Genomic DNA, 24987 nt, shown 5'->3' with positions numbered 1-24987 from the left:
TCAAGCTGTTTTCATCTACTTATACTTAGCTTCGGTATTGTACCCAAGAGAATTTGAATCAGAAAAAGTACCTAGACCTGGATCCAAGATCACGATATCTGGAATAAGTGTTGGAGGTCGATTCGGATACCCCACCCATATTATAGAGGAGAGTTTGGCACTTAGTAGCCTGGTTAGGAGGTTTACCCTTATAACATAAGGCCTTTCACTCAAAAAAGAGGTTTTACCTATCCGAATATGTCCTTTGTTTAATACCCATTTCCTGGAAGCTCAGAGCAGGCCAGGACAGTAGAAGTCTACAAAAAGGCAGTCCAATTTGGCACTTTCCTTGCCTTAAGTAATACCTTTTTTTTAAGTGTCTTGCGGAACTTCGTTTCACTTCGTCCGTTCCATTAGAGACGCGAAGTTCGTACCTTCTCCCCTGGAAAGGGTTAAAAGGTGGAGAACCATTAGGAATTTCATTCCCCTCCGGGGCCTAGAAGACAAAGAACGGGGAAAGTCAAGCCTTACTTCTGATTCCTTCCCAGAAGAGGACGCTGTGAACAAAATGGGATTGATAACATAGAAGGAGCTGCAATTGAATCAAATAGGTTCTTTGCAAGTGAAGAAGAAAGAATAAGTTGTGATAGAATCGTTACAGAATAGGCAGCTATAGAATCAGCTCGGTCCTTTCTTCCTAGATGCTTTTCATAGCTATCCGCTGATCCTGTAACTACCGCTGCCGATGCCGAAGTGCTTCCTTCATCGTCTCAAGTAGGGGATTAGGCCCTGCTTCCAAGGCTGATAGGATTCCACTCAACTCATCAGTCTTAGGCCTTAGCGGGATTGCAACACTAGACTAAGAGATTGGAAGACTTTTTTCCGACATTTCCTACTTTCTTTACGGACTAGGGCGAATCGCAAGCAGACATAATGGAAATGGAAGGCTTGGACTGGACAGCAGCGAAAAACCAGATCAGAGACAGCCCTACCGAGAATTCGTCTCAATTAGGCGCTTGTAGGAGACTAGGAGGGGGCCATCCGTCAAGTAGAAAGGAGAGATGAGGGCACATAAGTTTACCAAAAGACAGTCGGCTTATACGATTTGTAAACTAGTACCTGAAACTTACAATCTCGAGCTCTAGGGCTTACTGCTTAATAAATACTACTTGCAGGCTTACTTCTAGTACCTGCGGCAGTTTACCATAGCACCAGCCCCGGGACTTCCTTACTTTATTCAATTCTTCTTCTGCCTTTCCTGACCCGGAATGACTTGCTTTGCTAGTTTCCTTGCTCGCGGGGTTAGACTGATAGAGGGATTAGCTGGCTCCTACTCTTACAGGGTTATAAGGTTTATCCACTTCCTTACTTCCTCAAAAAAAGGGGGAGACAGGTTTTAGAACCAGCAAACCCTAGAAGTCAAAAAAAGGTTAGGTTCTAAAGCAGCTATCGGAGCAGTAGCAGCTTGAAATTCGCATACCAAAGAGGAAGGAATTCCCCACTTTCTAATGCAATACGGCAAAGCTTAGGGAGTCAGCTAGTCCAACATCAGTCATTCTAATGGAATATCTGGAATATCGAACTAGGAAATGAAAGACTTTCTTTCTTTATATACGATAAATAAATTTGAAGTTCTTTCCTCGGTCTTCATTCAGTGAAAGGTAGTTCGCTGGGCCTGTACTTTGCTCCCAGAGGTGCTGGTTCGACTCTAGCTCGCGACAAGACCAAAGGTCATAGAATATCTAGGCGCCTCCGTTTTCTCCTTAGATGGATGACAGTCCCATTTTTCTTTAAGTTCGAAGATTCTACTTTTTTTTTTGAAAAGTGAACTTCATAAAAAACAAGCGAAAACCAACCCATCTCCAATACGGAGAAAAGGGGCCGCCAAACTACATCACATCATATACATATTACACCAAGACTTCCAATCTCTATCTTTGCTTTTGTGTCTATTACTAAACCATAAAAAACTAATCGCCTTTACATCAGCTACAATCTCTACCACCTTGCATCGTTTGTCGTTAAAAATCATCTCATTTCTCGCTCTCCAAATCCGCCAACAACAAGTCATAACCACTCCTCTAATAATCCATCCATCCTATGCATCTCCATCACATCTTTTAAGCTAAAAACAAAAAAATTGGGTAAACCACACCACCTTAAAATACCCTCCCACACCGTCATAGAAAAGCCACAACCGATGAATACATGGTCCACCGTTTCCTCACTCTCATCACAAAAAATACACTGAGTATTACCAATGTCAATATTTCTTCTACTTAATGTCGTCTTTGTAGGCAAGCAATCCAAGAAAGCTCTCCACATGAATATATTGCATTTATCCGGTATCCATTTGCACCAATCAAGAACATAATCACTGCTTCCCACATTAATTTTGGATAACCAACCTCTCACCCCAGCCACAGAGAAACAGCCATTTGCGTCCCCTTCCCATCTCCACTCATCCACACCCATGTTAAGCGAAACCTGACTAATGACTTCCGATAACTCCTCAAACTCTTCTAACTCAGCCTCCGAGGTCGGTTCTTTTTTCCACGACCAGTTCATCGAAGGACCAAAGTTCGACCGGATTAAAATATCAGACACTAAGCAGATCTTCTTAGCCTCCAACTTAAAAAGTCTTGCTAATCTATCCATTAGCCTCCCATCCGAAATCCAAGTATCAACCCAAAACCTCACTGATTTCCCATTCCTTACTGTGCATGTAATTAACTGGTTAAAGAAGGAGCCATGCATATTTAATCTATTACTTTCCTTTATAATATTAGTCCAAACACTAGTCAAACTAGACTTCACTGGGTATACGTCCCATTTCCTATTAGAACCATGAATAGCTTCAATAACCTTCTTCCACAAGGAGCCTGTCTCTGTTCTAAAACGCCACACCCATTTGGAAATTAAAGCCCGATTACAATCAAACATACGCGACAAACCCAAACCACCTTTCTTCTTTGGACGTGTAACCCTACTCCACGCAACCCAATGGAGTTTCCTTGATTTGTTAAGTATGTGAACAAGTATCCCACTACTAAAGGAATGGATTGTTTGCAGCTTATCAAGAAATCCGTTCTTAGACCTACCGGTGACTGGCTTCGCGAGACCATTTCGATCTACGCATGGCTAGCTCTATTGGGCGATGGCTTATCGAGCACTACTTGATAAGTTCAGTAATAAAAAGAAAGACCTGCCCTTTCGGTGAAGTTGCTTTCTTCTCACGATATTTCTCGATATTTCTAGTTGGATGAAAAGATCGCTCCTATTTAATAAGACATTAGATTCTCATTCATCAATAACTCGACTTCCAGCTTCTCGCATGGAAGGGTCCAGTCCGGAAGAAAGAGGAAAAGGAGTTCACCTCAAATCAAGGCAACGCGCGCTCAATCCATCTATCCTGTTTGATTGAGAAAGTCTTTAGGTTCCAGAGTTCCGACCTATAAAGGAGTGAAACCGCTTCCAAAGACTCAGCGATAGGGTAGGCCGTAACGACTACTCAAAAATAGACCATTACAATAGTCTACGTAATATATTCCGTTAAGGTTATATCAATTTCATAAAAAAATCGTCCACTTATGAGTAATATGGGTTGATTGCAGTTTGAAAAACCGGGCTCACCGTTTGGTTTGATGCCATTGGGGTAAACTGAACCTAGTGAGATATTAGTAAAGCTATAAATAAAATATTTTTCAATTTAAATCTTAATAAAATTTGAAAATTTTTCCCGTTAATCTAAGAATTAAAATACGCATAAGTAGCTTTAGTGATAACTCGTATAGTTTATTAATCTTACTGATTTCATGCTCTTAAGTTATTTTCTTTACCTTTTACAACTATTTAGTACTTAAAAAGCAACATGTTTGGTTCTATTAATTTCTACAATAGTACCCTTTTGTTGAAATCTTGAAGATCTTAAAAACATCATATTTGTGTAAAGAAAATCCGGCATAAACCTATTAGAAAATATTATAAAACATATAGAGTTTGGTTATTATATTGTTACCATAATTAAAATATTATGTTTGATTATGTTTTCATGATTTATCTGTATTGCAAACACATATATAGTTGATCGATAATACATTACACATTACGAGGTTTCATTATTCTATAAAACCGTCAAAATGTAGTTTATCTAAACTAAGGGTGTATAGATTTTGATTCGAATTCAAATTGTATATACACTAGTAAGGTTACCCGCGCGTTACGACGGTGTGCGGTATTATTTGTGTTTGTTTACAAATATCATATTTATTCGGTGATAGTTAGGAATTTCATTCAAATCAAGTAACATGACGTAGGTACATGCTACATGTAATAGTTATACTATTTGAATATAATTGTGACAACATTCAAAAATTAATATTGAATTCCTAAAAGATTGATCTATCATCAATTTATAGTTCCCAAAAAAACACACATATGTATGACGTTGCCCTCAATGGCAAACAAAACATAATTCTTTAGATAGATAATAAAACATATATATATATATATATATATATATATATATATATATATATATATATATATATATATATATTTAAGAAGTTGATCAAAACTTATTTAACTTAGAATTTGATAAAAAGGACAATTTTACATTGCATACCATCATGCCAATATGTTTCTCTATAATCTTCTATATGCTAAATCTAATTACAACATGTATATATTAAAGCTTAGGTGTACGTGGACGTTGGCAAAATTTATGTCACTCTATACATTAGTCTATTTTAAATAAATATACATAAAAAAACAACGAAATATTGAATAATATATCATCCTAAACAAAATTTTCTCATCCAAACACTCTAGATCTGCACTTCCCTTTACTCCATAGGGCCGAAGCCTATCAAACCATCTATAACGACATTTTTACTAGCGCGTTGCAGCGGTCTGGCGCTATTAATAACATTGGATGATTTAAATTAAGATTTCATGACATTGGAGGTAATATATGCGTTACATACAAAAGTAATGTCCACAGTTATATTTCAAATTTGGGTAGCAAGTTTATGCCATGAGTTCCTACGATTTAAAACCAAAAATACAGATATAAAATCCAATATAAACAAACAGATTCAAATGCCGGGTAATTGGACACATGCCAAAATAGGGTCAAATGTTTTATTCGGTTTTCTATAATTGGGTTGAATAGATACTTTTCCTTTATTCATTCGACCCGGGGTATAGGCTACGGGTTAGAGTTTTTATGTTCGATGCTAATGTGAATTGTGGTTCAATCATTTACGGTATCTGTAATCGGTTTGAGCCAAATAAGTATAATCAACCTTAATTAGTATAGAAATTATAAACCTTAATTAAACAAATTGTCACTGTATAATGTTGAGGCCATTATTATTAGTAATCCTAACATTAATTAAATGAAGCAACAAATGGACGAATAACTTACCAGATGTAAAATTGAATTGAAGAAGATATGAAAATCAAATTGAAGAATATGCCTTAAACCTAATTAGGATCTGGATATTTTTATAGGATACCAAACACCCCCTTCAAATTGCAACCATATCCTGCCACTAAATCAAATTCGAAGAAGATCGCAGATTTTGAAGAACTGGAAGGTTTAACGCACAGGAAGTAACTATCGGGTCGCCTTAACCGGAAACTATCACCCGTTAGTCACCGTTAAGTTGGTTTTTGTGATCTTTAAATATATAGTATAGATGAATTAGTAAAATATAACCCGGTAGTGGGTTAAAACATGAATAAAACCATAGGCGGTGCCGACGTAAAACATTATTAAAAGGAAGCATCAAAGTGTGATTTCATGTACAAATCATTTGATCCTTAATTCTTTATAAAAATAAATAGGTTAATCCTAGACAGAAATATAAATTTTATCCTTTAAACATTATCAATTTATCGAATAGATCATTTAAAAAGTTTGTTTTCACTCTCAGTCCTTTACATGAAATGTTTAATTGGTTTTAGTCCTTAACAGTTAACTCTATCCATTTTCTTAGTTAAGTAGTTGCATATGGCAATTACGTGAGGACAGAATTTACTTAACTTTTATTAAAATGAAAACTATTAAATTAATGTGGGTCCCACCCATCACTACCCTATTATCTTCAAGCCATCTCATCTGCATTACACACATTTAAACCACACCACCAACCACTCCTCCGGCCACCATGCAATCGCCACGACCCCAACCAACAAACTAAATCCGTCTCACATGGGTTTAAAATTGAGTTGATAGCAGATTGCAATTTCGATCTAGGATATCAAAAGGGTAAAAATGATTTTTCTCAGCAGCTATAAGAATTATTTTGGATTATACATGACTATCATCGGAAACTGATAATTACGGGATATTTCGGATTATAAACAGGTACAGATTTAGTTTGTTGGATTCAATCGCTTGGTGCTTCTTTCCTTGTGGATCTTCTGGCTATCAGTAATACTTCGACGGACGTTTTCCAATCATAAAACCCTAGATCTGCTTGTTATTTTGAGTGTAGTTGTAGCGTAGGATCGATTCTGATAGCCACATCATTAATCGAAACAAGAAGTATGTGTATTCATGGTGCATTTAAGGTTCCAGAAGATAATGAGCAAGAGTTTGGTGTTTAAAGGGGACAAAGGAGGCGCTTGCAATGGCGGTAGCCAGGTTAAAATGTGTATATGAAGGAGATGAAGTGGTAATGGGTGGGACCCAGATAGTTGTTATTGTAATTATCATTATTTCCTTATATGTCGGTCATATGCAACTACTTAACTAAGAAAATGGATGGAGTTAAACGTAAAGGACTAAAACCAATAAACATTTCATTTAAAGGACAGAGAGTGAAAAAAGGACCTGAAATAGGACAAAATTTGTATTTCAGGCTTAATACTATCACTGTGAAACTACTGTGCATCACCCTCATAACATCGACATCGGAACCGCCGTTATTCATCATCATAACATCACCATATACCACAGCCATGCACCCGCCTGTGCCTGACCCGACCATTTCTGCCAATAATCATTAGCCACCGTCCTTTGAAACAACCGGCACCCAACGGCAACATTCGTAAAGTCGTTACAAACCATCGACATCCTGCGCTAATAAAAAATCGACGGTGACGGCCACACAATTTTGTCGGAGATTGCCTCTAACCAGTAACCACCACCGGAACGGCAACCACCAACAGATCGATGTGCAAATCAAATTGGATGCCTTAGACGAAATGAGGAGTTGGGCATTTACTAAACACCCTTTCTAAAGGTCACGACGGAATTTTGAGTGGTGCCGGTGGAGTCTGTTCCGTCAAGTGGTGGTTGGAAGAGATGGCAGTTACACATAAATTGATGTGTTTGAAGTTATATTAAAAGAAAATAATAAAAGTTAATGTGATTTGTGTAGTGTAAAAGCAATACACGTATGTTGTTGCACCAATTCTAATTGAAGTTATTAGAATGTATATAATTAATTTTTTATTATATGTTAAATCCATAAATAATAAATGTCCATTGTAAATTAAGTATATTCAATAGGCCATATTATTTCTTAGCTCGTACTATTATGGTTGTTATTTGAATTTTCATTTTGAATAGTTTGAATTTTAGACTATTTGTATTTTAGTTTTGAACTAATTATCATTAATATTGCAACTACTTTAAATTTATATATGCGATTTGCAATTATGATTATGGTTCTCGAAGTTTTTGGCACATGTGAACTTGAATCAAATTGAATTTATTCGAATTCGAATTCGAGTTTCTAATACGAATTCGAATCGAATTTCGAATTAGGCATATAATATGAATACGAATCAAATAGTCTAACTTTTAAATGAACACCAATAATGAAAAAAAAATAATTGTTCGGATTATTCGATCCGATTTAACTTGAAAATTTGGTATTTGACTCGGTAAAAACCCATGACCTAAGCATCTAACAAGCATGGTTATTGACTCAGCCCAAAAATGTATGAAACCGACATGTAGATCCTTTACTTGAATGAAATATATAACCCAAAACACGTTTGATAAAAGTTATTGAAAAACGTCCATTTATATTATTAAAAAAAAAAAAAAGTCTTGTGTGGCAATAAATCCGGTTATTAGACATAAATAAATTTGGACCAAAAAGTCGTAAACGTACGTTGTTGTTTGTTGATATATAGGGTTTGTGTTTGAACGTTTCACTTGAAATTCATCCATCATCAATTTCTTTCTTTTGAACCCAAGAAATCTAGAGAGAGAAAGAACACAAAAACAAAAACAAAAACAAAACAAAACAAGAGAGACGACTCATGGAGTGTTGAAGACGTTGATGCGTGGAAGCAGGTGCCAGACATACATTACATAACAACAACAATGACCACATCCTCTTCTTCTCTCAATTCAACAACTACTGTTTTTGTCCTTTACAATATTATTATTAACCCTCCTCACATTTACAACAACAACAATGTTCGTCAATTCAAATGGCGTTGTTATCTCATTTCCTTGATCTCTGAATTTTGATATTAAACGTACCTTCTACATTCCACCCATCTTTTCATACATTATTAATATAATATAAAAAAATAATCATTATTTTTTGTTAGGGGAATTAATTAATTAACGGAGATGGAGGTGGGAAAATTGTTGTACTTAGTTGTGGAGGGTAATGATGATTTTGGTGGTCATGGGAATGGGAATGAAAATGAAGATTTATGTTTTAGGTACACACGACATGTTCTTCAAAGCACTTTACAGTTGATGGGTTGTAAAGCACGTCACGCCTTCAAGGTTAACTAACTAATTGTTTTTCTTTAAAACTCAATTATTGCAACATTTGCACGCATTCTCTTAAACCTTATATGCAGTTTTGGACCAAAAAGTTGTTTATAATTATGCAATTATTTTACCCAAAAAGTTGTTTATAATTATATATGCAACCTAGACTGAATTAATACACCCTGTTAATAATTTGACCAGATTAGTCAAAGGGTTTTCGAGATTATGAGGACAGAATGCTTAGGGGATACTTTAGCTGCTATGGGTGTGATTAAGACTGGAAAAGATTTCTTGAAAGTTAATGTTGGGAAACAAGATAAGGAAGGGTTGAAGAATGATGATAAAACTAGTAGTAGCGTGCCATTTGAATCGTATAAAAAACGCACGACGGTTATTGTCAAAAGGAGACGATTTGTTGATGTTGTTTGTGATGCGTTGTCTGAGTACAAGTATGTTGGTCCTAATCAGAGGGCTGATTTGGTTTTAGCTTGCAGGTATTTTTATCATTATAAGAATTAAAACGTTATATTCGTTTGTTTTCGTGCATGCACGAGTGCGTTTTTGAATGCTGTGAGTCAGGTCATATAATACAGTTTGTCTTTCCTATTACAGACTCCGAGAAAGAAAAGAATCCGTGACCGTGTTGCTTTGTGGTACAAGCGGATGCGGCAAATCTACATTATCCGCTTTGCTGGTAAATTCATAAATTTACAATCTTTGCTGTAGTAGAAAATGATTAATGACCATCTAACTTCTTTTGTGCAGCAAAGCACCATAACATTTTTATTTTTCAGTTGTTGCTTCATTGTAGCTTTTGTTATTCAGATTTTGAGCCTTAAAACTGATTACGCAGGCTAGCAGATTAGGGATCACAACGGTTGTATCGACAGACTCCATTCGACACATGATGAGAAGCTTTGTCGATGAAAAACAAAATCCCCTGTTATGGTCTTCTACTTACCATGCAGGAGAACATCTGGATCTAATGGCTGTTTCAGAAGCAAAAGCCAAAAGGAAAGAAAAGAAAAACGGAAGCGTTTCACCTCAATCACAGTTCAAGAATGCCCCGTTTGATGCTTCAACTGTGCCACCCAACGAGGGTTTGACCACCGTTGACTTGATCAGCACTAAACAAATGGCAATCGAGGGCTTTAAGGCGCAAAGTGAAATGGTCATCGATAGCCTTGACCGACTCATCACCGCGTGGGAAGAAAGAAAAGAATCGGTCGTTGTGGAGGGCGTTCACCTGAGCCTAAACTTTGTGGTATAACAATATAAAATCTGTTTTTAAACGTTTTTACCTTTTTGGACATCAGTTTTTATTGGCATGTTTGAAAATGCAGATGGGGTTAATGAAGAAACATCCGTCAATCTTACCGTTTATGATATACATCACAAGCGAGGACAAACACATGGAAAGATTTGCGGTTCGTGCAAAGTACATGACTTTAGATCCTGCTAAAAACAAATATGTAAAATACATAAGAAACATTAGAACAATCCAAGAGTACCTTTGCAACCGAGCAGACAAACATCTGGTACCAAAAGTAAATAATACAAATGTTGATAAAAGTGTTGCTGCAATACACGCCACAGTTTTCAGCAGTTTAAGAAGGCGCGAGACTGGCGAGCAGCTTTATGATTCTACAACTAACACCGTTTCTGTAGTTAATGAAGAATATAGAAATCAATGTGTGGCTAATTCCTTGAGCTCCAAGGGAATGTTTCAACTGATTCAAAGAAAAGGTTCTTCAAGAAATTTAATGGCTTTGTTAAACGATGACGGGTCTGTTGCAAAAGTGTGGCCTGTACATTCTGTAGATGCGGATGGGAAAGCGGTTATCGGTAATCCTGATTATGGACCGTTGCAGATTGGTAAAGCTGAACCGGTCAACCTGCAATTTGGTAATTTTGGGATCAGTGCTTGGCCAACTGACATTGGTGGCACTAGTCAGGCTAGTAGCGTTGATGAGTCACGAGGCGAGCTTACTGATAATGGTAGTAGATATCATTCATCATGTTGTAGTTCACCTAAAGCCGTTGATGGACCTTCTAAAGAGGTACGTTTTGATTATTGATAATAAAAGTTAATGAAATTGTGTGATCTTACGACGACTTTTAATACAGTTAAAGGAGGAACAGTCTGTGTACGAAAGTGATGAAGAGGGAGATGATCATCTTGAAGCGGATAGTGATGAGGATCTTAGTGATGATGGCAAAGAGCATATGCATGAAGAGGTACACATCAATACATCATGATTCTGTTTTTATTCCGATTGTTGTTACTGATAACATTTGGTTGAATCAGATGGAAGGTTCGGTGGATGAGGAGTCAACAAAGTCAGATGAGGAGTATGATGATCTTGCAATGCAAGATAATGATATTCAAGAAAATGGTTGCTTCATTGATGATGAATCTGACCAAAAGCTTAATCTTGTTTCTATCACTCAGCATGATGTAGTTACAAACTCCCATGGTGACAAGTACAGTCAGAACCTAGACCGTTTCTTGAGGGCTAAGATCGAGTCTACCCCTGATTCGGTGAAGCACAATCCAAATATTATCAAGGAGAAACGGGTCGTGTCGTCTGGAAGCTTGAACATCAAAAGACGGTCTCACAGCATTTCATGTTCTGGCAAGGAGGGGACATTGGGCCTGACTCCTGATGAGGGCTACTGCTACACTATCTCCTGATGATCCTTAGCTTTTGTTTTATGGGTTGTAGTATTTGTTAACCTGTGACTTAATTAACTGTGTGTGTGAAGTTGGAAATTAGCTTGTTAAAACTATTACTTATATGTTGTAAAAGAGTGTATTTTTCTAAATTACAGTACTTAACAATGATCAAATACCACGGATAGATCTCTACGTATACAGACAATGCTGAATAACGATAGGCTCTTTACGCCTGGGTTTGGAAGAATCAACCGGAAGTAACGGTATAGAGAACAGCAGCAGCGATTGTGGTGGCAGAGCCGGAGCGATGAAACTATTATATCTGACAAGATTAAAAAGCATCTTACCCTCCTCAGACCCTACCATAGCTTTGCTATTGGTGGGATATACCGAGTACGATAAGAAAATTCAAAAGCATGAAGAAATCAAATGACACAGATGATTTAAGACTTTTGACTTTACTTTCACTAGCTTTTACCATACGATTCAAATTCACATTTTTAAATAATACATCATAATTGCTGTCTTTTAATAATTAACCCTAGGAGGCTTCACACATATGAACTTGAAAAACCAAATGAGTTAAAACAAGAAAGACAGTATTTCCCAACAAAACAAAAGTATAAAGTTAAACGATACATAAACACGTGTTCAAATGATAACAAGATTCCATCAATAGATAAAAGTCTTCTTCTGTCTCCCATTCAAATATCAGAACAGAGCAGAGATCCTGCAAGTCTATTCCTTTCTTAAAACACCACCTTTCTTATAAAACCTAACTGTATAAGTCGTCATCATCAGCTCCGCCAGCAGCAGCCGCAAACGGGTCAGATCCAGTGGTAGCCGCCCCACCAGATGTCTCCGAGAACCTAAATTCAGACCCAAATCCTCTCGACTGCTGCAAGGTCTGAGCAAACGCCTGGTACTTCCTGATGTCAGCATCACTCACACTTCTGCGAGCATACTTCATTGATTCTTCAAAATGAGCCGCCTTTATCTCCGCCACTTCATCCTCATCCATTGAATCAGGATTCTCACTCCTCTTTCTTTCCCTCTCTATATCCTGCAAAAATAACAAAAACAAGGATTAGACATCCAAAACAAAAACAAATAACAATGATAATAACAACAATAAGACAAAGCTTACTTTCTCAATGTTCTCTCTAATTGCATACTTGCAGGCGCGTTGACATATCTCAGTAATATCAGCACCACTAAAACCTTGAGTGTACTTAGCAAGAGCTCTCAAATCAACATCTTTAGAAACAGGGGATTTCCTCATTGCAGCCTTGAAAATCTGGTGACGAGAGTCCTCGTCTGGCAATGGAATGTAAATTAGTTGATCAAGACGTCCAGGACGAAGCAAAGCCGGGTCAATAATGTCGGGACGGTTAGTGGCTCCAATGATAAAAACAGTCTTCTTAGCAGACATCCCATCCATTTCAGTCAACAGTTGGTTCAAAACACGGTCAGCAGCACCACCTGCATCTCCAGAACTACTTCCTCTCTGCAATGATTACAAGCATCAAAATCTAATCTTGAGTGTCAAAAGGTCATGTGAGTATAAGGTGGTGTGATTACCTGAGTTGCAATAGAGTCAAGTTCATCAAAGAAAAGAACACATGGCGCAGATCCTCTGGCTTTGTCGAAAATCTCACGAACATTGGCTTCACTTTCACCAAACCACATTGTTAGCAATTCAGGTCCTTTGATACTAATGAAATTTGCCTGGCATTCATTTGCAATAGCTTTTGCCAGCAGTGTTTTCCCGCATCCAGGTGGACCGTAGAACAGAACTCCTTTTGATGGTGACATTCCAAATTTCTCGAATTTCTCTGGATGCTCCACCGGATATTGAACTGTCTATTTTGTTTATTGAAAAGCAAAAAACTTCAGTATATATATAACTTAATAACTGCAATAGTTAAATCTAATAAAGTCGTTTGACTCGTTTTCATTACCTCTTGAAGCTCACGCTTAACATTCTCAAGGCCACCAATATCCTCCCAGCTAACATTTGGAACCTCAACCACCTATATTCCAAACCGAAAATAATGATTAGTTAAAAATGATGTTAGTAAAATAAAATATTCAGAAAATAAGTATCTGGTATATCGTCATACAGTTTCACGCAAAGCAGACGGATTGCTAGTTCCGAGAGCAGTAGAGAAATGTTCATTTGTAACTGCCATAGAGTTAAGTATCTCAGCATCAATAGACTCATCTTCCAAATCAATAACATCCATTTTTTCTCTAATGCATTGAAGTGCAGCTTCAGTGCACAAAGCAGCCAAATCAGCACCAACATAACCATGTGTTTCTTTAGATATCTTTTCCAAATCAACCTACAAAAAACATATAATTCACTGTTAGCGACCGAACAATAAGCCATAACTAATGTTTTATGCCTTTTGAAATCGTAAGCGATACTTACATCTTCAGAAAGCTTCATGTTCTTTGTATGGATTCTAAGAACCTCAAGACGTCCAATTTCATCCGGGACACCAATATCAATTTCCCTATCAAACCTACCAAACCGTCTAAGAGCAGGGTCGATGCTGTTAGGGCGATTTGTGGCCCCCATTACAATAACATGGGCCCGTGATTTCAGCCCATCCATAAGTGTCAAAAGCTGTGACACAATCCTTCTTTCAACTTCACCATTAGTCTTCTCTCTCTTTGGAGCTATTGAATCAATCTCATCAATAAAAATAATTGATGGTGCGTTCTTCTCAGCCTCCTCAAACGCCTTTCTGAGATTACTCTCACTTTCACCAGCCAATTTTGACATAATTTCGGGACCGTTGATGCAGAAAAAGAAAGCCCCAGTTTCATTAGCCACAGCTCGGGCTATCAGTGTCTTTCCTGAACCGGGAGGTCCATAAAGCAAGATACCTTTAGGTGGTTTGACTCCAATTGACTTGAAAAGCTGAGGGTGTCTTAATGGTAACTCCACCAATTCACGAATCTGCGCCATTTGTTTCCTGACACCGCCTACATCATCATATCCCACCTCATCCAATCTATCCTCGTCATCTCTCTTAATCGGTTCACCTTCACAAAAGATTTCAGTGTCGGGAGCAACAACACAATATTCACCAGGATCGGTTTCAATTACTTTGAACTCGATGCTGCGCATCCCTCCTCTAACAAGAAAGTGATCTCCTTTCCTTACAGGTCTATAAGCCTCCAAGAAGTAAGCTGAAATCACAACATTTAAACCCAATTACAGAGTAATTATCATGATTCAAAACTAGCATTCACGCATAAAAACTTACGTTTCAGGAATGCATCAAACAAGTCTCCAGTGACACCTTCAATGGTGTCATCAAGTGGAAGAACGTGTATACGTTTTCCATACTTGACATCTGGACATTGATGAACCGACACAACATCTCCAAGGCGAACTCTTAAGTTAGTCCTGATAACCTTGTTCATTCTTATCTTCGGTTCATCACATGTTTCATCAGCTAGGGCGATGCAGACTGTGTCCTTTCGCTTCTTGCCCTGTAAACACAACATCAAACCACACCAATTCACTCCGTTATATCTTACAAAAGGGTGTCACAACAGACATTATTAAAAGGAAAACTCCCAACCTAACACTAAATAAATACGAACATGCAAAACAATTCATATGAATTCCGATATTAAACAACCAGTACGTGGTGTTACTTGATCTTGATGCAGTTAATAGTTATCCAACTAAAAGTTCTGTAGCAATGGTTTCGTTTATAATATCTAAACCTTGAAGCCAAGCCGCTAGTAATGGTTTCGTACTTTCATTTAGTTCGGATTTAATTAACACTCACAATTAGAATCGGTGCAAAAACAGTTACTGTGTTTCTTTTTTCCCTTTTAACAGTTAACAGCAAGTACGCCCTCACGGCAACAGCAAGCATTCAGACTTTATATTCAACAATTCGGTTTCGGTTCTCCATGATCAAAAACTGTTACTAACGACCTAAAAACTGTCAAAAGCGGACCCCTAAATGATAATATGGTAAAGGATTAAATTTGGGAGAAATCAGGTAAGAGTGTCAGATCGGTACAATTAACAAGAAATACAACAAGTATAATGTAATGAATAAGATATGAACCTTGATGAGAATGGTATCGCCACGGAAGAGCTGCAATTTCTCCATGGTGGCAGGGTGCATAGCGACGACGGAGTTATCGTCATTCACAGCCTCGTCAACAACCAGGCGATTCGGGGACTTCTTCCGCTCCAAGATAGCCGTCGAAAAGTCCTTCTTCTGAGCAGCAGCACCTTTCCTGTAATAATAATAATCAAATTCAATCAACCAACAATGCGATCTGTAATTAATTATGAATTAAAAAGAAGAACGTACGGATCGGAAGAAGAAGAGGGTTCCGCCATGATTGAATGAAAACAAAGACTGATTTGCAGAGAGATGTGAAGAAGAAGAAGAATGAATGAGAATGAAGGATCCGGGTGTCTTGGGTAACAATTTATTGACCACTGACCTACCCAACCCAACCCAACCCAACCCACGGGTTAACGGGTTCTTATTTTTGGATTGGATATTTGGATATGCGTCAGTTTATTTTTGGACTAGATATTAATATTATTAAAAGTCTAGACTTAGAATATATATATATAATTAAATGTATATCCAATGTGGTGAGTGGTAAGAAACCTGAGTTTCTTAATACAACATTTTAGAGAGGGCACATGTGACTCAATGAAGGTAGACTGGGATTTTTGTAATCTCTGGTTTGATCATAAAGGCGTCTGGGGTTTACCACCAGTGGGTCTTCGGTCGTGTGGGTTTTTCCTGAAATTGGAGATGTCTTGTAGGCACTTAAAGGCTCCATACGGTGGCCTTTTGCCATTGAGCCACCCTGTACAGAATACCTAGGTAATTTTCTGTTTGTTGATTGTTAAAAAAAATTACTTCATAACAAAATAACTCGCTACTGTTCACCTAGAAAAGTGTCGAATGCTGAATTAAATTTTTGGTACGGCATGGGTACCAAAAATACTAATACCGTATTTCTGGTAAAAACGGGTACCAAATATTGTACTAAATATTTTGGTACGGTACCAGTACTCGATACCAAATATTGATATGACAGAATTACAAAATTTTTCCTTTATCTTTCATCCAAATTTCACTTGTGGTCCCTCATCTTCAAAATTGATCTTTTTTGTCCTTTATGTTTCAAAATCCAACAGCGTTTGTCCTTTTCGCCTAACCCGGTTAAATTTCTCATTAAGTCAGGTCATGTGCCTTGCACATGAGGACAAATTGGTCAATTTACCTATTTAATTAAAAAAGTGTTTTAATAAATAAAGAAAAACAATAAAAAACAATTAATATATATTTATTCTTTATCTCTCTTATCCTTCTTTTTCCTCCATAGCCACCATCAAGCTTTCTAGCGGCCACCACCGCCGGCCGCCGCCCTCTTCTCCGGCCACTCCACCTCCCGCCTAATGAAGTGTGATTCAAACTTAGTTGCATGAAGCTCAATATGTGTGCATGAAGCTGAAGTAGTTTAATTAATTATGTTGAGTCATGTTACACGTGCATGTTGCATGTGTGTGTCTTTGAATATTTCATAAGTAGTGGGTACTTAATAATAGGCTAGTGGGTTACAGGATAATCCACTAAGTCAGTAGGTTGTTGAGTCTTTTATGGTTACTTTTTCCCTATTTAAAGCTTTGTAATTCTCAGTTCATGTACACCTTGAATTATCCTTATTAAAAAAGTTGAGCTCTTCTATTTTGTGTTTACTGTTTCAATTCTGCCTTTAATACCAACATTTGTGGTATCAGAGCACAGCTCTTTACGATCCAATTCATCAAATTCTCACTCCTCACTTCCATGGCTGAAAACTATGTCATTCCTACCTCCTACCCCAACCCAGCCATTCCCGTGTTTAAGGGTGAAGGCTATGAACATTGGAGCCTCCGCATGAAAACCATCCTCCGATCCCGTGAACTGTGGGATGTTGTATATCTTGGAGTCACCGCTGTCAATGATGACTCCCAAGATCGTAGGGAATCACGAAAAAAAGATGCACAGGCCATGTCTCTGATTCAACAAGGGGTGCATGTTCACCTCTTCTCTCGTATTGCTGCTGCTGAATCTGCTAAAGACACGTAGGAGATCTTGCAGGTGGAATTTCAAGGTGACTCGCAAGTGCAATCGGTAAAACTTCAAGGTCTCAGGCGAGATTTTGAAAACTTGGGCATGAAAGATGACGAGGCTATCGGTGATTACTTTTCCCGGGTTATGGACAACGTAGGGCGTCAAAGGTCCTACGGAGAAGAGATTACTGATCAAAAAATTGTTGAAAAAATTCTAAGGAGCCTATCACCAAAGTATGACTATGTTATACCATCAATTGAAGTTGTGTTCAATTTGTCTGAAGTTACACCCGTGAAGCTAATGGGTCTACTTCAGTCACAGGAGGAACGAATTAACAGCCGATCACCGACTAAGAGAGAAAACCGAAACGTCGGAGGTAAAAGATGAACAAGCCCTTCAAGCTTTCCAAGATTTGTCCTTGTCTAAAGCTGCTCGTGGATGAGGCCGTGGTTGGGAAGCCTTCCGTGGTAGAGGGGCTAGTCGTGGCAGGGGTACTTTGGACCGAAGCAAAGTGCCTCAATGTCACGTTTGCAAAAAAATCGGCCATCTTAAAAGGGATTGTGGGTACAATGATGAGGCTCAGGTTAATGTTGCTGAAAATGAAGATCAGAATGATGCCGAGGAAACTGAATCTCAGCAACTGTTGATTGTTTGTCATACACTACCTGATGAGGTGACCCATGATGATTTTATGATGATGTCAAACGATGAAGATTCTGGTGCTAAGTCTCACTTGTGGTTCGTCGATTCAGGCTGTTCGAATCACATGACAGGTTCAAAAGCAAGTTTCACCACTCTGGATGAAACGTTCAAGCTGGGGGTAAAACTAGGAAACAAGAAGAAGTTTGCTGTCAAAAGGAAAGGTACTGTGAAGATCCATACTAGACATAACACATTCAAGCTACTTGAAAATGTGTACTATGCACCAGAACTTGAATACAACCTGTTGAGTGTTGGTCAGTTGATGAAGAAGGGATACTCACTTTACTTCGATGATGATAAGTGCTTAATCAAGAACAAAGCCACAGGCCAGACCATCATGCAAATCACAGTTGCAACAAAAAACATGTTCCTATTTGACGCAACAAGCCTTATTACCATTCAAGACAAGTCAACCCATAACAAGCAAGAGGAAGAAGCACTTAAATGGCATCAAAGATTCTGTCACCTTAACTTTGATGCTCTCAAACAATTACATGATAAAGAGATGGTACTTGGACTGCCAAGAATTTATTCAACACTCAAGTGTGAGACGTTCATTGTTGCCAAGCAAACAAGGAAGCCATTTCAATCTACCTCTTGGCGTGCTACCACAAAACTAGGTCTGGTCCACACTGATTTATGTGGGCCCATGCAAACTCCAAGCCTTGGTAACAGTCTTTACTACTTACTCTTTATTGATGATCTACTCGTATGTGCTGGGTATATTTCTTGAAGTATAAAAATGAGGCATTTACAAAGTTTAAGTTGTTCAAAAGCATGGTGGAAAATGAAAGCAACTGCATGATCAAAGTACTTCGCTCAGATCGCGGTGGTGAGTTTTGGCCAACAAAATTCAACACCTTTTATGATGAAGCTGGGATTCGAAGGGAAGTCACCATGCCATACACTCCTCAACACAATGGTGTCGTGGAGAGGAAAAACAGAACTATTATGAATTTGACTCGAAGTATGCTAAAGGGAAAAGAATTGCCAAACTTTATGTGGGCTGAAGCCGTGTCAACTGCAATTTACACAATCAATCGATCACCAACTAAAGCTCTTATGCATCAAACACCCCTGCATGCCTGGTCAGGTAATAAGCCATCTGTTTCTCGTATGAAGCTGTTTGGTAGCATTGCTTATGGTCTAATTCCTTCCCAGTTAACAAGGAAACTAGACAGTAGAGCAATTAGATATATCCTTATTGGATATTCTAGTCAAGGTCATGGGTATAGACTTTATAACCCAGACACCAAACAGTTTAGTACCAAAAGATATGAGGAGGTTGAAGTATTTGAAAACCAAAAATGGTTTTGGAAAAGTAGTGAACATGCTAAAAGTATTGATAGCACTTTTACTTTTGTAGACCCATTTCCCTATGTGTAGGTTCCCAGCCGGATCAACACAGGATTATCTCGTAACACGAGGGTACGGAATCCCCTACGTATACGATACGAGTGTTTAGACGAGAGACACGTAAAGGAACACGTAACACGTAAGACAAAGGTTACTTTTCTATTAGATATGAATGCTAATCACACCGAAACGCTGCTTCGGCTTACAAGACGAATACCCCAAAAAACCTTCCAAACTGACAGCGGAAGTTAGGTTAATATAACACGACAACTTCGCCTAACACCCTAGGCGAAGTTGTCCCTAACTTCGCCAGAAGCTAAGTTCGCCAAAACCAAAAACAAAACTAACTAGTTTATCACGACAAACCAAACATCGTAATGATTATAGACACGATAAACTTGAGACAAATGAACTACTGGCATAATGCACCAACAGACTCCCTCTTGGCAGTAGCTTCATTTCTCTTACATCTTCGTCTCGTCATGTAATCCAAAAAGCCGTACCTTCCATCTTCAAGCACGTACACCTTGTCTCACACAAACTGAGGCCACCCTTTGATATTTCTTCGCTTCATCTTTCCAGGCAGGAATATAAAAAATCTTCTTTTCGTTGAGTACCTGCAAATCAGCTTGAGACAAATTAACCAAGTGCATAGGATCATACACCCTTAAGATCTCCTGTTCATCTTGATCTTCCATCACGGCTTCAGCAGTTTGGCAATCAACATACCACCATTTAAAATCTTTTAACACATCTTGAGGCATAGTCTTCATTGGAACTTCTTTCATACAACGAATCGGTTTGTACTTCATCACCATCCAGGGCTTGCCATCAGCCCGCATTCCTCGATCTGTATCTTCAACCAACTTCCCCTTTGAGGCTTCAACAACTCAAAATTTTTCTCCTTAACAACTTCACTCCACACTATTTTACCAACCCAACTAGCAAAGTTGTCCCCACTCCTATTAATCAACCTTAAACGAGCCAAGTCCTTCACCTCACACTCAGGTAACATATTGAATGATCTCAACTTCTTAGCAAAGTACTGAATCCCATCATATCTTTTCACCACAAATACTTTTAGCTGATCATCATACAACCAACAGATAATACCCTTTTTCGATTCAGCATATCCTTTAATATTATAACTCTTTTTGAACATCGTTGGTACCACTGGTTTCTTTGTTTTGTTAAATCAATGAGCATATTCTTCTTTCCACCGTGGCTGTTCCTCCCACTCAGAATCACCCGACATATTATCATCTTGACCCACACGTTCTTGACTTGTAATATCATGTTCAACACTATCATCAGGTATCTCACCTTCCTCTAAGCCACTGTCAATCTCAATCTGTTCACCAAGCTTTTCAATCTCACTCAGAGGCAACACATTTTCATCCATATCTTCCTCATCATCCACCACAAAAGTTTCACCACTTGTACTGCCAGATGGACCAATAGCTTCATCATCCACCACAACCGTCTCACCACTTGCACTGCCAGATGGACCAGTAGACTCCCCCTGAGATGTGGAAGCTCCAAGAGTTTGTTCAGTTCTTGGCAGCTCACCACCTGCATCTTTCGAAGCATTGGGATCATCATCTCTGTCCTCTATCCTCTTGGTTCTCAACTCATCCCCTTTGCAACTGGTCTCCCCCTGAGATGCTAAGAACTGTTTAAGCGTATCAAAAAGTTTACCATGCTCAATAAGAAGAGATGACTGAATTTGGTTCTCAGCCACTAACCGTTGAATAGCTTGTGTTTGAATGAGATTAATTCTTGACTGCTCAGCCACGACACGTTCTAGAGCCGCTATCCGCTCTGAATATGACAATGAAGCATCAAAAGCAAATGACATGTGAGAAATGTCTTGTGCATACGGCGGAGGGATACCCAGTGTCACTGGAGTTTCTGATGATGGTGGACTAGTGACCGGAGTAGGAATTGAAACAGTGGACCTAGTAGTCGCCATCACCGTAGATTCAACAAACATAGACAGAACCTCAGACGATGCAATAGTACGTTGTGGTAGAGACACAATCGCCGGCATAGACATCACAACCGTAGATGAAACACAAGATGGTGCTGACAAAGCCACCGTTTGACCACTAGATGTCACTGTGAGTGGTTCGGATGAAGAGGGAGGTACTATTGACATACCAGATAACTGTGGAGGGGCAAATTGAACAACACTTGATACCAGATAACTGTGGAGGGGCAAATTGAACAACACTTGAGCTTTCACCAGCTCTAGCTCTCTTTGATCTTCGGACCAAGGCATACAACTCCTGTTCATAATCCGACTCACTATCATCCGAATCTTTCTTCCGTTTTCCTTGAATCCGCTTGTAAGGCCCCGTTACCGGAAGCCCTACTTTCGCGTCGGATTTACTCATAAACACAGTTCTTCAAATCAGAGTTTATTAAAACTTTTCGCGGAATATAAAACATCAATCATTTGTTACAAATCATTCAATCTTTTCTTTGATACCATAACACAAAACTTTATATTTAAAACATCTTTACTTCTTTCTTCAGATGCCAGCCGTTCAATCCATGCCGTGTGTCATCCTCATGCTAACTCTATAATCAGCTCACCTGCGTGCATACTAAAAGTCAGCTACGCTGAGTGAGTTCTAGTTAATCAAGCAACTTATCATACAACCACTTCATACAATATATATATACGTATCCGAAGACACATAGTCCACTGTCTAACATGCCACTGTTTAACCACTTAATTACCCCTACAGCTTAGCCACTTAATTACAACGGCACGTATAGGCTTTCCCTATCACGCACTCACGCTATGCCACTTAATAACGAAGGCACGTATAGGCTTTCCCTATCACGCACTCACGCTATGCCACTTAATAGCGAAGGCACGTATAGGCTTTCCCTATCACGCACTCACGCTATGCCACTTAATAACGAAGGCACGTATAGGCTTTCCCTATCACGCACTCACGCTATGCCACTTAATAACGAAGGCACGTATAGGCTTTCCCTATCACGCACTCACGCTATGCCACTAACACCCTTACTAGACTCCTGCTACCTCTAACACACTCTACCTCAACCTGCCTTGGTCACACTCATATTAGTTTAGTATTTACGTAGTGAACAAGTCACATCACATCGTTCATACACACTATCAACCACTTGGCAATCGCTATCCTTGGCGATACGTGCAATATCCGAAGATCGTTCACGTACCGACAAGCATTATAAATATATACCTCATATAACATCTATAGCATACACTTACCACTTAAAGTAAGTGGATTCACACTTCACATCGAGTATGCACACAGCCCCGAAAACATAACAAGGAAATGGGGCTAGAAACTCACCTGAATACGGTTACGTTCTCCGTTGATTGTAATTCCTTTCTTTAACTGGGCTCGGCTAACTGTATAATATTTACACATATCAATTAACTACTACTACTCGTTTTCGATAACTGCCTTAACACATTTCCCATTAGGTTTTTAATTCATTTTAAAACGAACTTCGCTTCAGGCGAGGTTAAACCTTAGGCGAACTTGGAAACAGCTTGGTTCTGGCTTGATTCGATCGAATAGGAACACGTTCGATCGAATAGGAACACGTTCGATCGAATACAACACGTTCGATCGAATACAACACGTTCGATCAAACAGGAACACGTTCGATCGAATAGGAACACGTTCGATCGAATACAACACTCATTCGATCGAATACAAAACTCATTCGATCGAATGAGTTGGAGACCATTCGGTTGCTTCCCTATTCGGTCGACTGGACTTGTTCGATCTACGCATTCGATCGAATGGACTGATTCGATCGACTGGTTCGATCGAATGAGTCTGATTCGACTCCTTCAAGCTGGCGACGGAGAAACCCACGGGTTTTCCAGATTTTTCCAGATTTTTGACCCAAAATCGACGTTTTTGACATGGAAATGCTCGGGATTGAAAGGGCTATCGATTCCTTGTACTTTTAAACACAAAAGCTTGCATTTTGACATCAAAACAAGGCGGTTTTTGACCCGAAAACTCAAGTTACGAAAATGGGAGTTTTTGCTCGATTTGATCTCGAAAATGGTTATGAAAACGGATGATTTTCGAGAGGGACTTACCAAAAACGATTAGGAACAAGATTGTGGACTCGGATTTGTGATTTGAGAACTTTCTCTCTCTAGCTTCTCTCTCTAGAAATGAGAGTGTTTGGGTGGGTGTAAGTGAAGGAAGATGGTGAAAATGGTGGAAGTGTCAAGAACTTTCGTTTATATACTACGGGTTTGGTTAGGCTCGGGTTGGCTTCCTACGGGTCGAGACAGGCCGAGTTCATAAAATAACTAAGCCCAAGACCCGTTCCTTACTCGACATTAAATAACTAAAACGTGAAATTACTAAACATAACTTTCTTTATTCAACATTATAAATTTTAGGATGTTACACCGCTCTTGTGTAACTAAAACTCTCTGGGCTTCAGCAGCTTCATCATTTGAAGAATCAGATAAAGTTTCCTCTGAATCCTCTCTTGAAGGTCGAGATTGACCAACTGAACCGACAATCAAAGAAGATGGTACCCCAGACACTACGATTGAGGAAACCTGAACTTCAGAGGAAGTACCAAAAATACCTTGCACCCCCAAAGCAACATCAAGATCTATCCCCTCTGCTGCAGAGATAACAGGATCTATTACTGGATCATCCAGTAAGAGAGCATCTTGAACAGGATCAATAGGAACTGGAGCAACATGAACCACGGGAGGTGGTTGTGGCATATCAGCTTGTGCCGGTGCAGGATCAACAAATTCATCCTCTGGTGGAGCAACGAAGTTAGGATTTACAAGGTACCCAAATAAATCAGTGTGTCACGGACGACGTTCAGGATTACTTCGTGCGCTCGATGATCGACATTGAGCAAAAATTCTCTTGTTTATACATTCCACAAAAGAGATAGGACGACGTTGTGGCAGATTAGGAGCAACATGATTAAGAATCATATGTAAAAATCTCGGATACATTAAGAACCGCTCCCTGTCAGCAGCCCTCCGCTGACGATCAATTTCGTAGAACACCATTTGACTAAAGCTAAATGGTTTATTATATGTCAGCGCAGTCATGGCAGATTGCATTGTCGCACCCATACCATCAGTTCCTGCTTTGCGGCCGGACATGCAAACAATCAACACATGCATCAAGAAACGCCATTGATCCAATAGAAATCCCTTTCGGCGTTGTGAGTCTTCCAATGGACCAGAGTATCCCATACGAAGAAATGCCCCATTCCTAAAAGAGGCTGAAAACTCGGTGGGGTCCTGAGTAGTTTCATCTTCAAACTGTAGAGCCTCCTGTATCTGATTTGCAGAAACATGTACTTCCTGACGATTGACAGTAGCATGCATCAATGGA

At 38.9% G+C, this 24987-nt stretch overlaps 2 protein-coding genes across 2 annotated transcripts; one reads left to right on the top strand and one right to left on the bottom strand.

Annotated features, from left to right (window-relative positions):
- Nucleotides 1–8578: 8578 nt before the first annotated feature.
- Nucleotides 8579–11497, top strand: LOC143596510 (P-loop NTPase domain-containing protein LPA1 homolog 2-like). The gene is made up of 7 exons (XM_077075267.1): nucleotides 8579–8743; nucleotides 8933–9225; nucleotides 9344–9425; nucleotides 9585–9995; nucleotides 10075–10791; nucleotides 10859–10969; nucleotides 11040–11497. The coding sequence occupies exons 1-7, from the start codon at nucleotides 8582–8584 to the stop codon at nucleotides 11424–11426; spliced, it is 2163 nt and encodes a 720-aa protein (XP_076931382.1). The 5' UTR covers nucleotides 8579–8581; the 3' UTR covers nucleotides 11427–11497.
- A 513-nt stretch (nucleotides 11498–12010) lies between these two features.
- On the bottom strand, nucleotides 12011–15789 carry LOC143596513 (cell division cycle protein 48 homolog). The gene is made up of 9 exons (XM_077075269.1): nucleotides 15761–15789; nucleotides 15509–15683; nucleotides 14687–14915; nucleotides 13843–14609; nucleotides 13532–13753; nucleotides 13370–13441; nucleotides 12990–13271; nucleotides 12556–12915; nucleotides 12011–12471 (listed from the first exon to the last, which is right to left on the bottom strand). The coding sequence occupies exons 1-9, from the start codon at nucleotides 15787–15789 to the stop codon at nucleotides 12184–12186; spliced, it is 2424 nt and encodes an 807-aa protein (XP_076931384.1). The 3' UTR covers nucleotides 12011–12183.
- Between the last annotated feature and the right edge of the window lie 9198 nt (nucleotides 15790–24987).

The sequence above is a fragment of the Bidens hawaiensis genome, unplaced genomic scaffold (assembly GCF_021521415.1).
Source record: "Bidens hawaiensis isolate Kalapana, Puna unplaced genomic scaffold, B.hawaiensis_p1.1 tig00046658_1, whole genome shotgun sequence".
Classification (NCBI taxonomy): Eukaryota; Viridiplantae; Streptophyta; class Magnoliopsida; order Asterales; family Asteraceae; genus Bidens; species Bidens hawaiensis.
This window is presented reverse-complemented; position numbering and strand designations above follow the sequence as displayed.